This window comes from Chamaea fasciata, unplaced genomic scaffold, assembly GCF_029207755.1.
Source record: "Chamaea fasciata isolate MVZ Bird 193981 ecotype frontalis unplaced genomic scaffold, bChaFas1.0.hap1 SCAF_2, whole genome shotgun sequence".
NCBI classification, from domain to species: Eukaryota; Metazoa; Chordata; class Aves; order Passeriformes; family Sylviidae; genus Chamaea; species Chamaea fasciata.
In genome coordinates this window covers 99,990,324-100,005,199 of record NW_027094087.1, presented here as the reverse complement: position 1 = coordinate 100,005,199, position 14,876 = coordinate 99,990,324, and the positions used below count along the sequence as shown (strand labels likewise).

General features: G+C 40.7%; 1 protein-coding gene across 1 annotated transcript in view; it reads left to right on the top strand.

Annotated features, from left to right (window-relative positions):
* Nucleotides 1-8,562, top strand: part of RBBP7 (RB binding protein 7, chromatin remodeling factor) — a 36,085-nt gene extending 27,523 nt beyond the window's left edge. Inside the window, 10 exon segments of the mRNA XM_066177306.1 lie at nt 914-1,093; nt 1,542-1,721; nt 2,031-2,143; nt 2,700-2,858; nt 3,757-3,885; nt 3,975-4,046; nt 4,608-4,684; nt 5,592-5,649; nt 6,156-6,266; nt 7,804-8,562. Coding sequence (XP_066033403.1) covers nt 914-1,093; nt 1,542-1,721; nt 2,031-2,143; nt 2,700-2,858; nt 3,757-3,885; nt 3,975-4,046; nt 4,608-4,684; nt 5,592-5,649; nt 6,156-6,266; nt 7,804-7,836 — 1,112 coding nt within the window. The 3' untranslated portion in view covers nt 7,837-8,562.
* Nucleotides 8,563-14,876: the final 6,314 nt, after the last annotated feature.

Below are 14,876 nucleotides of genomic sequence, written 5' to 3'. Positions count from 1 at the left end.
GATGTTGAGAGATGTGAGCTAACTAGTCATGGCATGGAGAAAACGAAGAGGGGATTTGAGGATGTGGAACCCTTATGAGGAACACTTCTGCTTGCGTCGTATTTTGCAGATTGACTTAATGTTCAGTTTAAAACCTGGTATTTCCCATTATCCAGTGTCAGAATATGTAAGCCATTTAAGGCAAGGACTGCCTCTTTGTGTGGCATCTGACATGATGGGACACCTGTTCCTGATGCAAGTAAGTGCATGTGCATTGTGTTTCTTGTTTGGTTTTGTATTTTTTCCCCTCCTCTACATTTGGAAGTGGTGTAGTAATACCTGTGGTAATTTATGATTACTCAAATGATTCTGGATTGCTTGGATTCAGGCAACATAATTAGTTTGTTGCATTCAAGAATGCAGAGGTCGCTTGGTTTTTACTGCTCAAATTTGTCCTTTCAGAGATAAATGGCACCATCCATCCAACTAAATGATGCATTCAACCCCCAGAAGAGAAATTTGATTCTACTTAAGATAACTGGTAAAAGCTCCTAAGAGAAGTAACTGAAATGGATTGCTACTTGCCCCCTCAGGATTTATGTTTTATGGGAAGGAATATTGACTGTTTCCTAAATCAATACTGTGAGACTCCAGGGAAATTAGACCCAAGTAGGTATTGGTGTCACCCTAAACTTCTGTGCCAACTGTAACTGTCCCTTTCAAGCCACAGTGGCAATGTTTACTGCCTTGTATTGTCACTCGAGCCTTGCTGGTTGTGTCTTTGGTTTGCTCACGGCAGAGTCCAATTTGCTTTATTGCACAAGTCTTTACGACAAAGGGGAGGATCTCTTAGGGAGTGACTCTTTTCTAGCTCCCTGAGGAGGTTTGGGTCTTCAGGGTTATTGATGCAAGCTATGGAACTTCTGGAACTGAGCACATAATTTTATTCCAACATTTATTATTCTAAACAGGCCAGAAGGAAAGGATTATGCTCTGCACTGGCTGATTTTGGGAACACACATGTCTGATGAACAGAACCACCTGGTTGTTGCCAGAGTCCAGGTTCTCAACAATGATCAGTTTGATGCCTTGCAGTCTGACAGTGAGAAAGGAGGTGGGCATGCAGTATTCTTAGGCTCTGTTTGAGCAGTATCATTACTGCTTTCAGTTGTTCTGATAATGATATTCTAACTTTACGTTAAATTCAAAAGTGGACATATACTTACCAGTCCACACTAGTTCTAGACTACTAAAAAGAGGAAGCTTTTTGTTTCAGAAGAGCTTAGGTAACATTGATATGCAATCCCTACTAGAATTTCTACCAGATCTCAGTTGTGGTGAAAACTGGTACACATCTACCTCAAATAAAACCTACAGCTCTGAAGGAGGATTCCAAATATCTAAGGTGTTAATGCTGTTGTGTTACATGGTGTGAGTTTTTCTAGTCTTTGCTTGTGTTTAATAAGGTGCTACCACTATTTCTTGGAGTAGGGAAGATGCTGTGAAATGCTCTTTCAGTTGTCTAAAATAATGAGTGGGATAAACTGACATTTTTCTGACAGCTGTAGAATTTGGTGGCTTTGGATCTGTGACTGGCAAAATTGATATGGAGTTTAAAATTAACCATGAGCGTGAAGTGAACCGTGCCCGTTACATGCCACAGAATCCCTGCATCATTGCAACAAAAACACCTTCTGCTGATGTGCTGGTGTTTGACTACACTAAACGTCCTTCAAAACCAGGTGGGTCAGACTCCTTGGAGCCAAGCAAAATGCCTCTTGTCAAAGAAGGGTAAACTTGTGTTTAACTGTGATTGGGAGAGAGTTGCTGGGCTCTGGGACCCGAAGGAGAAGGCCCAAATCTTCAATGACTTTAACTGCCTGGTTATGCTTACTTTCATAAAAGAACCTTGGTAGAAGCAGCACTCTCTGAGGAAGTTCATGTATAAAATATAATTATTGCAACAGAAACAAAGTTCTTGGATGATCATGATGCTCCTGTGGATTGATGTGCAAGGAGATGCTTAATGAAAGGAATTTTCTGTCTTTCAGACCCAAGTGGAGAGTGTAATCCTGACCTTAGATAAAGAGGACACCAGAAGGAAGGCTATGGCTTATCATGGAACTCAAATTTGAGTGGACATCTCAGTGCATCAGATGATCATGTAAAAACCACATCTTTCCCCCTCTTTAAAAAAGCCCAAGTCCTAATTTATGCTGTAGTAGAAAATCGGAGAAAATCTGTCCTAGTGCAGCTGTGTATTGTTATGTGGGGAAGCTCTCACATTTTGTAATTACATTTCTAAAGGCTGTCAGTTGGCTTTAGGCTGTAATCAACTATGAGTTCTTTTTAAGGTTCTTCATGTAAGAACACAATGTTTTTATATTTGTCTGCTGGAAGAAATCCTTTAAACTGGATTAGGTCAAGACCATAAATTAGTAAGACTCTCAAAGATCAATAACTAATAGCTTATAAATTTCTTTGTGGCCTTTAAAAGTGTAAATTGCTTTTGTGACCTTCTAAATAATCCTTGGGCCTTGAACTTGCAGAAAACTGATTGATAACTAAGCTCTCAGTTCTGGCATAATAAGTGTTCTTTTTCAGAAGCAAAGAACTGCCTCAGGAGTGTTGTCTCCTTATATGTAAAGTGTGATTGATTATTTATTTGAAAGATGATACAATCAGAGTCTGCATTTCAATAGAATGTGGCCTATTTACAGACTGTGTGTTTATGGGATGTAAGTGCTGGAGCCAAAGAGGGCAAGATTGTTGATGCAAAAGCCATCTTTACCGGCCACTCTGTAGTAGTGGAAGACATGGCATGGCACCTGCTCCATGAGTGTCTGTTTGGATCTGTGGCAGATGATCAGAAGCTTATGATCTAAGGTAGGAGATTTTTGGGTAGGGCCTGCTGTGTCCTGCTGATGCCTTTTTTCAACCTAAAAATTAAACCACACACACTTTTAAGATAATATTGACTCCTAATAATATAATATTGGAGGTAATATGAAAGTGGATCTTTATTGGAGGTCACCAGGGCAGTAATGGAAGAATGTCCACAAAAGCTCACCCCCCACAGGGGTGCACACACTTTTATAAGTTTAGTAAATTAGCATAATTGACAAATGCAATTACCGCCCAGGTCAAGCCCCTTCTCTGGAGTACCCTCCGTGGTACTGGCTGTACTTTGTTTATGAAAATGTGTCTCAATGAGCTGTTTTCAACCTTGGTAGCTAGGGAGAACCAAGATAGGATAGGGGCCCTTGGAATATGTTTTCTTTTTCTGCCTGGGGAAAGAACATGGAAAACTACTAGGAAAACTAGCCACTAATACAATAGGCTGCAAATGTATGTGTAAAGAATGCAGAAAATATATAAAAAAGAAAGAAAAAAATAAAAACCAAACCAGCATACTGCCAGTGGAGCTAGTCCACAGCACTTGGGAAAAAAAAGATCTGAATGTTGGAGCAATTTCATGCAGCCCTTTATGGCAGTCAGCTACAGTGATGGTGCATATTCACTGAAATCTACTTGTCATTTAATGTGTTCACATCACTTGAAAAGAAGATGTAACTAACATGTATGTCAGCTTCCTGGTGCAAGCTGTTCATGTGCAACAGACACAAAATGAAGGTTTTGGAATGAAAACTGTAGCTTCAGAGTTGAGTTTAGTACTAAAAGCTGTAGTGAAAAAGAACTTCCTATAAAAACTTAAGTTTGTTTGCTTTCCCTCTTTCCTCCCTGCTCCCAACCCTTCCCCAAACCCTTTCCTGCCACAGCTGGGACACAAGATCTAATGCCACATCCAAGCTGAGTCACTCAGTAGATGCTCACACAGCCGAGGTCAACTGTCTGTCCTTCAGTCCTTACAGCGAGTTCATTCTGGCAACTGGCTCTGCTGACAAGGTTTTCACTTGAGTATACTTTACATTCCTAAGTAGTGCAGATGAAAGCCATTATGGTAGAACCAATTTCTTGTTGCTTGTGTCTCCCAGATGGTGGTTCTATGGGATCTTCAAAACTTAAAGCTGAAACTCCATTCTTTTGAGTCTCACGAGATTTTTCAGGTGGGTAAACTACTTGCAACCTGTAGAGAAAACCCAAGAAGCGTACTGACTTGGACAAGAACATGTAGATTTGTATTCTTCCAGTAGAAATAAATCTGTTGAACAAAAATTCACTATGTTGAGTTTGACAATTACAGACAGTACCATGTAGTTTATTTCTGCCTTTTCCCACCTGACTTTGAAGCAAGTGGACAACAACTTACTGCTAAAAAGATAGTGGGTGTTCACAAATACCTTAAGTACAAGTAGAAGCTTTCTCTAAAATAATGTGGTGTAGAGTGGATTTGGATTCAAATCTAATTTTGTGAACTCTGCCCATTCAATTAGGAGCGAGTAACAGTGATTTCTAGACAAATTTTATGAAATATGGTAAATCTGTAACAGTGAAATAATGTTGTCTGTCCAGTTGAGAAATCTTAAGACTAAAGCAGTTTGTTTGAGCTACTGGATATCCTCTGTGCTGGAAGAAACTGATTTACAGAGTTCCAGGGCCAGGGTGCTGGTTATTCAGGGTATGCTTTAGAAATCAGTAACTGCTCCACTGAAGTTTTCTTTCAATAGGTTCACTGGTCTCCCCATAATGAAACCAGTCCTGCTTCAAGTGGTACTGATTGTTGCCTTAACATACGGGATCTAAGGTGAGGAGCAATTCCTGTCTGTTAGTGTACATGAACAAGTGGTTAAAAAAAGGCTGCAGGCCTGCATTGTTTGGCAGGTTTGATTTGTGCTGTTCTCTAGCTTTCCTTGCTCCCCTCAGGCTTGGTCTTTTGGGTATAAATAGAAACAGCACAGTACATCCAAAGTTACTTCTCCATCAGGATTTCTTGCTAATAGCATTGTTCTCTGTTGTCCACTTGTTGCCTAGATTCAAAAGACAAAACTTACAGCAGTGTTAAAGTGGTAGGATAAAAAGCCTTTCTTAAATGAAAGCTTTCAGGTGCACAAATGTGGCTATATGTGTATGTGTGACAAAGGATTTCTGCAATTTTTAAAAGGTTAATTAATTAGTTTATCTAGCAGGTACATCCAATAGGACATCAGTTGTCCCAGTAAAATATCCTTGGGTCTGCCCCTTTGGAGTTGGTCCAGGGGTTTCTTTGCCCTATTTCTTGTTGTGTCTCTCAGCTTCTGGTGGAAAACAAGATGCCCTTATCAGAAATTCTGTTCTTAAGACTAAACAGAATTTCAGGAATGTGTTAGAAAGGGTTAGGTAATTATTCTAAAATGTGAGCAAGGGCAGGAAAAGTACTAGAAATCATACAACTATATATTAAAAATCTACAAAGCTACAAATGTGAAAAAGGATAAAAATCTTCAGGCATCACATCAGTAAGTGATTTTTGCCTCCATGTGCTTCACAAGTTAAGATTCCATTTCAGTAATGACAGTGCTAGACAGTTGATGTTTTATACCTGGTTTTATAAATACTTCACAGTGAGAAGCACCAGTTGCAAATATGAGAAACAAGGGCCAGGAACTGTTCAGTTAAGCTGACAGAGAATGCAACTATCATTTTAATAAAAGGTGTAAACTACTTTCTTACAGTAAAATTGGAGAAGAGCAGTCTGCAGAGGATGCAGAAGATGGACCTTCTGAGCTGCTGGTACCCTTTTGTTCAGGTTTCAGTGTGCTGACATGCTGTGTGACTGTGAGATGTCTTGTCACTGTGCTGCTGAAACTGCAGCTGTTCATAAACCTTTTCACCTCCCTGGCTCCAGTCCATTGCTCCAATTTGCTGTAGGCTTCTTCTCTTCAGTTCTGAAGGTTTCCCCATTTCTTGTGTGACTCTGTAAATGCTCTTAGAGGTAATCAGAATGGCATATGGCTGGATTTCACAGCCCAGCCCTGTGTGAAGAGGGACCATTTTAAGTCTGTTGCTGTAATAACAGGAGCTGTTGTCTCAAATGCTGTCTCGGCAACTGCATCTGTGTCCATAAGCAGTGAATGGGAAGCAAGTTGAACACACACCTTCCTTAGGTCTGTTGTGAATCTCTAGTAGCAAGTTTTAATTTGGCAATTCATTAGCATGACGAACTTAAGAATCCTGGGTTTAAACAGACTTCTCTAGAGTTGAAATGGCTTACTGAAGCTTGTGGGGTTTTTTAACAGTTTATTCATGGAGGACATACTGCCAAAATTTCAGACTTCAGTTGGAATCCTAATGAGCCTTGGGTAATCTGCTCTGTATCAGAGGACAGCATAATGCAGATACGGCAGATGGTGAGTGTCACAACAGCTCTTGAGTTACTCTGAAGCTTGTTGTATAAAGGAAACTGAAAAGGCTTGTTCTTCTTAGGGCAGCTTGTGTCTTCAAGAACTGAAAGTTGTCTGTGCCATATACTTCTTGATCTAATCAAAAAGTGTAAGACTTTAAAAAGAAAACCAAGACTAAAACAACTTGAATAAAAGTAACTGCTAGTTAATTCTTGATTCCAAGTTCTAGGTACTAATTAATATTAAGATTTATTCTTAATAAAGCAGTTGCAAACTTATATGCAATATTAGCCAAGACTTACTCTTGCCCCCTCCCTCCCTCATATGTTGGCTGTAAAGCAGGATGCTTTTTAAATCCCCAGTTAGTTCATATTACTTTACATTACAGGAAATGGATGAGCTGTCTTAGAAATGTGGAATAAAGTAATTTGGGAATAAATTGAGATAAAAAACTGTAATGGACTTAAATGTGTGTCACAGGTCAGGCTTCTTTTTTTCGTACCTGCTCTTGTTTTGTGTGTTTAGACTGCAGTTGAAATAATTCCAAATAAAATGTTCATCATAGGGCTAGTGGTTAAATGGCTGCTTTTGCTGTTTGTCTTGGTTTGGAGAAGACAGGTGTCTACCAGGGAAGGCTGGAGCTTCCCTTGGAATGGAGAATGTAAATCCCCTCCCTCCAAATTATTATAATTTTGCAATTAAGGGCCTTCAGGCAAAGATTTGGGAATAGGAATAACAGTTCTTTACTAGGAATATTAAAAAATACAAGTGTAGTAAAGCAAACAAACAAACAAACAAAAAATCCTAGGAACACTCTCATCCTAGGACAGGGTCAGAATACGACCTGACACCCTGGTCAGGGTGTTGGAAGCAGTCCAAAGAAGTCCTCCTGGAGTAACAGATATGGTTCTGTTGGAAATGATCCTGTAGAAGGGTCCAGTGGTGGCAAGATGCTCTTTCCTCTGGGAAACCCAGTGGAAAATAGGCTGTCCTGCTGTGCTGAATTTCACCTTTTATCTAGGTAGGAATAATTGGCTCCTCCCACTGGGTGGAGCATCCCACAATGGGATGTTATAATGTGTCATGTCATTGGTGAGCCTTAGTGGCCCATTAACAGCAGATATCCCCCGGAGGGAGGATGGGTCATGGAAGATACAAGGAACATTGCTCTACCTGGTTTTAACAGCTGTCCCATTAACAGAAGGCACCCGTCCCCGCCCCCCTGGAGTTAAAGTGAAAAACATCTTCAACTGGTTTCCACAGATTGGGAATAGAATACATGCTTTTGGTTATATATTGCAACCCAAGACACTGTAGAAATGGAGCAATGCAAGAAGGCAGCTGCCAAAATGTAGCTACTGTGTACACATTCCTAAATTGGGCAGCCCTTTAAGAAAGGGCAGGGAGAAAATCCTTTCAAGGAGGGGATGATGGCTGTGCCACCTTGGTGTTATCAAGCATTTTTTCTATATGAAGTGTATAAGATTGACTGATTAAATACAATTGCATGTATCACTTGTAATGTAATGTTTTGTGTCTTCAGGCAGAAAACACAATGATGAAGAAACAGATATAACAGCAGCCGAACTGGAAGCTCAAGGAATGTAACTTTCCTTCTTTAAGGGACTACTGGGAATGACATAGTAATATAATTACTATTAATATAACTACTGTATACATAGCCCTGAAAAAAACCACCAAAAAAACCAAACCAAAACCAAATACCGAACCAAAAAACCCCACAATCACTGGGCCAGAAGCATTACATCAAAACAAGAGTATTCCTAATCGGATTAAGCACAAAGCTTGTATGGTCAAGTTGTCATGGGATACCCTTGGTTCTGTGGCCACTTTGAGCTGTTGTATACTGTACAGCAATTAGCTTTGGAGAAAATAGGAATGACTTAAAACCTATGTCTGTATTTTTAAATAAACTTACTGTGTTCCTGTAAATAAAATGGTCAAATCCTCACTCTTCACACATAGAAACTGTATTGAAAAATCCCTTTATATTTATATATAAAAAGAGCTTTTCGCTTTTGCACACCACTTTTGGATTGGTTTTGCAATTAAAAAAGAAAAAAAAAAAGGTTTGGTGTGTTTAGGGTCCAGTGGCATCAGTTGAATGCCTTCTTGCATTCAGTAATAGAATAGGATTTAATTGCTGCCTGGTGATAAAGTTATGTATTTTTTACTTAATAACTTAGCCCACAGTTAAAGGTCTGGGAAGATTAAAGTTGTCTTCATGCCAAAAAAACAAAAAACAACCAAACAGAATAGATGACTTCACAAAGGGAATGGGTATAGGAGGAGATTTAGGGAATCCAGGGGGTGACCCAGTCGATCTCCTGTAAAGTTCAAGTATAAATCTTGAGCAGACTCAAGAAACTTTTTTGTGTTTGGGTGATTAGTGTTTGGATTTTGTGTGTTTTGGTGAGTTTTGTGTGTTAGTGTGTTGTGGGGTTTTTTTGGGGTGGTGGTAAAAGCACTGTCCTTCATAATTTTCTTAAGTGCCAAGGTGCCAGTGCCCTCTCAGTTAATTGTGTTACCTGTGTTTGGTTAGAGCCTTCCTGTTGCATTTTTTACTTAAGTCAGGCAATTGGGCAGTTGTCTAAAATACATTAGTGTCTGAACAAGTAAGAGACAAACACAGTTTGCTTCTAAACCTCAAAGCTGGCTGAAAAGCTCAAGAATTTTGCCTGTATAGAAGCAAGATTTCTGCATATTTGTCATGGATCTACAGACAGGTGATGGATTACATTGGGAGCTGTCAGACAAATCTAAGTGTCTAAGTGGAGTTTATAGCTCTTAGCTACTTAAGACCTTAATTAAATCAATTGCTGGCTGTCCTGATCTTTCTGCTCAAGCTGAAAAAAGAAAAAAAAAAGATGACAGTGGTGACAGACACTGAAAATGTGAGACCTTGTTTTCCTCTGCACTGGAACGGTAACAAGTTGTTAGACTACTGGCCTCAAGCTGCATATCTGAAACTGCCTGTGCTGGCTCTGGCTGGGATGGAGTGCATGTCCATCTGGGCAGTGATGTGGTGCTGGGGGCTGTGGTTTGGATTTGTGGCTGGAATGGTGCTGATAAGGCATGGATAAGCTTTGGCCATTGCTGGGCAGTTCTTGCACACTGTGTAGGCTGGGGGAAAGGCGCATGAGCGGGGGAGGAGACACAGCTAGGACAGCTGACCCCAGCTGGCCAAAGGGATATTCCTGACTTTAGGCCATGCTCAGGAATAAAATGGGTGGAGGAAGGTGGAGAGGGCCTTTCGTGGTGGCCATTGCTTGGATGGTGGCAGGGCATTGACCGGTGTCAGGGAGGGGTTTCATTCCCCCCTCACCCGCTTCTGAAACTCCTCCAGCTGTACCCAGGAGATTTTCTTCCTGTTCTCTCCCCCACCCTGCTGGGAAGGTGCAAGTGACAGCACATGATAAGCATTAAACACTGAATTCAGAGGTGGGTTCTGGTCAGGCCCTTACATTCTTTTGACAATCATTCTGACACACGCAGCTCTTGAAAAGCAGGAAACGAAGATGTCAATGGCCCAGCTTTCTGAAAAAAAAATACTTCCCTGAGAGCAGGGTGGTGGCTCCTCCTGGTGCAGATAGAGCAGTGCTCTGTGACATGACCCCTCCCTGCTGCTGGTCCTCTTCAGCGCCCACTTCAAGGAGACCTCCTGGCTGCTTGGCACCATGTAGAGCACAGCTCATCCCTAGAATTGGTGATTCCAGCTTTGTGCGTGAAATATGGTTGGGGTTGTTCACTAGAGTCTTTTTACTGCCTCACTAACTGAATGGGAGAGGGAAAGTGGGGTGTAGTAACTGCACTGCTCTTCTTGCTTTTCTTACGCTTTTTCTTAACTCCCTGCCTGGTGTTACCAGGGCGCTCCCCTGCTCTGTAGTCATTGGGTCACTATGCATGGACTTATCTCTCCACACCTTTTTCAGTAACAGTTCCTATTAAAGTGATGCAGGTAGGTGCAAAAGAGCTTGAATATTCCTCTGGAAGGCTGAGATAATGTTGGAGTTCAGCAGGCAGATGACAAGCGGACAGGATGTGCTAAACAGCATGAAAGGTCAAACCTGCCAGAGGACAACTTGACCACTGCTTGATTGACTGTGCTTTGGCCCTGCTGCTGTTCTGCGTGTACAAACATTAAAATGCTATGCACAGGAAATGGAAATTAATGCATTCTTTAAATATGGGTTTGGTTTGCCAAGCCCCCTGCCATGGCAGGGACACCTTCCACTAGACCAGGTTGCTCCAAGCCCCATCCAACCTGTCCTTGAACACTTCTACAGATGGGGCTTCAAGATAAGGCATCCACAGCTTCTCTGGCCAACCTATTCCAGTACCTCACTGCCCTCACAGGAAAGAATTTCTTTTTAATATCTAATCTAAATCTACCTTTTAGGGTTTAAAGTAATTATCCATTATCACTCCCTGCACTTGCAAGAAGTCCCTCTTTGACGCTGACTGTGAAAAGTTTGCCACTGTTCTTGATTTTCTTTACTGAAATGCTAAGAGCTCAGATCTGGATCTGCAGGGACCACTGTTCTTGATTTTCTTTACTGAAATGCTAAGAGCTCAGATCTGGATCTGCAGGGATCACTGACTGGTGGTACCTTGAATGTCCCACAAAACCCCTACCTTCCTCTAGAGGACAGAGGAGCAGCCACCTGGGGCCTAGAGCTGCAGTCAGTGCCTGCTCTCTTATAGCTGAAAGGATGCAATAATTACTAAAGGAACAAAATGACAGCATAATTTCATTAACTATACCTGCATTGCAAAGTGCAGCAGTAAATCCAACCTCTGCACTGCTTTCTTTTCCCCAAGTCTGGATTGTCTTTCTCCAAACCTGTATTCACACAGCTTCCTTCAGTAGCAGCAACCTCATATCAATCTTTTTTAGGCAGCTCTAAGATGGCTCAGTCCTGCAGCCAGTATATAATTAGGAGCCTACAAGTCTAAAAGTGTTTTGTTACAGAGAATGCAGTGCTGGGACTGACATGGTTTTTAATTTGCAAATAGTTTGGGGTTTTTTTGAAATATTTTTTTAATGCCTTAGTAGCATGTTTGTGAAACATTGGAAGATCATCATATTGAAGTCTATTTAGCTGAATGCTCTAAGATCTTGATTTTAAAAGCTGCTGCCTCCCACAGGAACTAGATAACTGCTTATGCACTGCTATTCGGTAGTAGTAAATATAATGGAAGACGAAGTTTAAAAAAAAATTTAATAGAGCAGTCAACCTGAACAATGGTTCCAGCAAGACATGTATTTATTACATTAAACAAGAGTTACTTTAGGTGTACTTACGGAGTACACTTAGTTCAATGTCTTATTCCTGCAGGTTCACAGGTGCTAGGGAAAGGAAGCACCATCAGGCTTTCCATCCACCGGTCTTTCTTTTCAAGGGAGCTGTGTAAGTTTTGAGACTTAGCTGTTCCCAGGAGACGGGTATAACAAACACTACAGAAGGTAATCTGAAGTGAAAACCTGCCAATTTAGAGTGACTTCCTCATTCTCAACACCTATGGATTTGATGTAATTTTCCAGTATTTTTTCTCTCCAAGGTTTTCAGCCTGCACCAAAGAAATCTAAATTCTTTCCTCTTTGTACTGAAATACAGCATGACAGACAGTGAAACCATAAACTGTATTTTAAACCAGCTGTTTTATTTCAACAGAAGTGTTTTCCAGAAGCTGAATGATAAAAATCTTCAGTGAGACTCTTGTCAGACCACACCAGTACTGCTGGAGAGCAGTAGCACTGTGGCAAGAGTGGTCTTCTATTGGTAATAAAGCCAAGAGCCACTACTAGTGTGCATCACAAATTTTTGCTCCCACTCTTCCCTAAGAATGGGATGGTTTGCATCACCAGCTCCTCTGAAGATAAAGACGACAGAAATATTTGTGAGGAGCTGCAAGGTGCTAAGTGTAACTGACACTGAAAGATTTCGGAAAACTGACACCTATACAACAACAAACCTGAGAGTGCATGTAACATTCCTGCATTTTGCTTCAGTGTGGCAAAAAGCAAGTTCAGGGTTTTCCTTTACTGTGTATGAAGAACTGTATTTGCTTTTATTGTAAATTGCAAGACCCTTGAGAATATTAACTGTGTGATAGCAGGTAATTTTTGCTACATAGCCACAGAGTTTATGCCATTATCCATACTATACTTTATTGTCTTCCATGTGTATGTGATGCCTCTTCACTTCAGCACTGAAACAGCTGAACAAAGCTGTGTAAACTCTTTACAGGAACAAGTATTTAAGTCAAACACACAGTTTGATTTGTTTCTTTATGGCCACTGAGATAGATTTTTCATAAATCTTTCAAAATCAGCTTCTGTCCTGTGAATTTCAAACCCAAAGCTTCCCCCAGTTCAAGCAGAGTCAAACATGGATAACAATACTTTGAGAGTTCACCAATTCTTCCCCTTTAAAAGGCAATGGATCGCTCTTTTAAAAAATCAACAGTGCATAAAATCCATATTCTGGAGAAAAGGGTTAGGAGAAGAGTCAGTAACCACCCAGCAGGAAACAGCAGATGCACAAAGCCAGCAAAAGCTTTGATGAGCAGGATTTATAAAACAGGCAGCATGACCAAGATCAAATGGTTTTATATGAATACAGGCATAAAGGGTAGAAACCAGCCAAACAACTCCAACAAATTACATGGATTAAATACCAGTATCATCATGGACTTGGCAGAACTGAGGTAGTTATTTTGACCCTTAACACCAGGACATAAATCTGGTGGAAGTGATAGTGAACTACATCAATATGGAGTATCTGTCACATGGCTGTATTCAGATTAAGTTTAAAAATGCGTGACTTAAATTTTTCCTCATCTTGAAATACGAGATGTAACAGGGTATTTAAATTTGTAAAGGTTCTAAGAGGTTACTTTCTTGAAGTAGAGCTGTAGGAGCAGTGTTCTTGGCATGCTCTGGAATTACACAAAGGCCCGCTTCAAGTGTCCCAGTCCATGAGACAAGCACAGCCCGATCCCTGTTCGAAAAAGAAATCCAAAACGTGCAACCCCAAAGCTAAAAGATAACAATCACTTTTAAAGGAAATTAAAATAAAGTTTTCATGGGCACCAGTATTCTTCAATTACTTTAAAGTTCAGGCTTGATGGGTGCCAGAGTCAGCAAGGTCTGTAAAAGCTAGCGCAGTTAGATGAGGCTCAGTTAGGCTGTTAGAAGGAAATATGACCTTCCTTCAAGAAGAAATGTCTAAACAAGAAAAAGGTGGAATTATCAAAATTTAAATGCAGAACTTAAAAAAAACCCCAACTAAACAAAACCAAACCAGAAAGGAACAAAAAATATCTGTGAGGAGTAACTTTCTGAAGGCCTAAAACCAAGTATCTCTGACTACATCAAACACAGGTGCCTGCAGGGCTCAGAATGCAGCTGGTGAAAGAGGTTCTCCCCTCAGACCTACTCTTCACTAGACAAGTACAGCTCAAATGTGGGTGTACATGTTTGCATGTGCACTAGCAGGGGAGACTTAGCACTCGATTAAAAAAATGAAAAAGCCAAAATCCCCAGCTATTAACTGCGACCAAATTTCTCTCTAGCAAAAGCTTGCAAATCTGACCAGTTTTCATAAGGAACTTAAGAAGACTGGCAAGATCCAAGGAAATAATAACAGATTTGACTTCTTTATCAGCATGTAGTAGAAGAAATGAGAGAGAGGTGTTTACACAGGAGCAGAGGCAGCACCTTCGAGAAGACAAGTCTGAGATAAAAAGGAATACTTTGGAGTACAAGGAAAGCAACTAAGACCAGCCAGTGTAGTTGGATTTCAAAATATTTGGCACAGCTCTAGAAAAGGATCAGGGCTAGGACCTCTGTTGCTCACTTTTTATACAACAGGTGTCTTCAAACAAATTAACAAATTTTTTTAAATTAAAAAATTAATACTATCTTCAAAGAGTCACAGAGCAGAGTATGCTGTTGTAGTTCCAAATGCTACCTCGAAAAAATAGACACAAAGGAAAACTGAACTCAAAACCAGTTCCAAAACAAAACCCAGTTTAGAGAAGTTGTCAAATATCAGAATATATACCAAAAAAAGGGCAAATAGAACACTTTTCAGTATTAGGAAACTGGGAGGGAGTGTACATTAGGAACAAATGATCCCAGAGAGTATGACAGAATGTGGAGCACCTGACGAACTTACTAGGAAACCTTATTTTTTAGCATAAATCCCCACATTTTTTACAGTTCACCCAACCGAACTATGACGGATAAATTTTTGGAGAGAGAAGGCATGAGCAGGTTTTGAAGCAGGCAGGGGCAGGTTCAGCCAGAGCTCCTGCCCTTCATGGTGCAATTGACCCTCACCTTAAGACACTCCAGGTGGGGTGAGCAGAGTACAGCACCTGCTCACCCCTTGCCCTGGGCCGCTCCCACCAGATCCCACCAGGAATGTGCAAGTCACTGTCACGACCCCAGAACAGGCCCCCTCCCAGGGCGGCTCACTCCAACAATACACTTGAAATCAAATTTCACATATTTTAATTTTCACTCTTGACTTTTCAAATAAATACAGTTTCAGCAGACTCAGTTAGAAGACAGGATTATGATGTTAA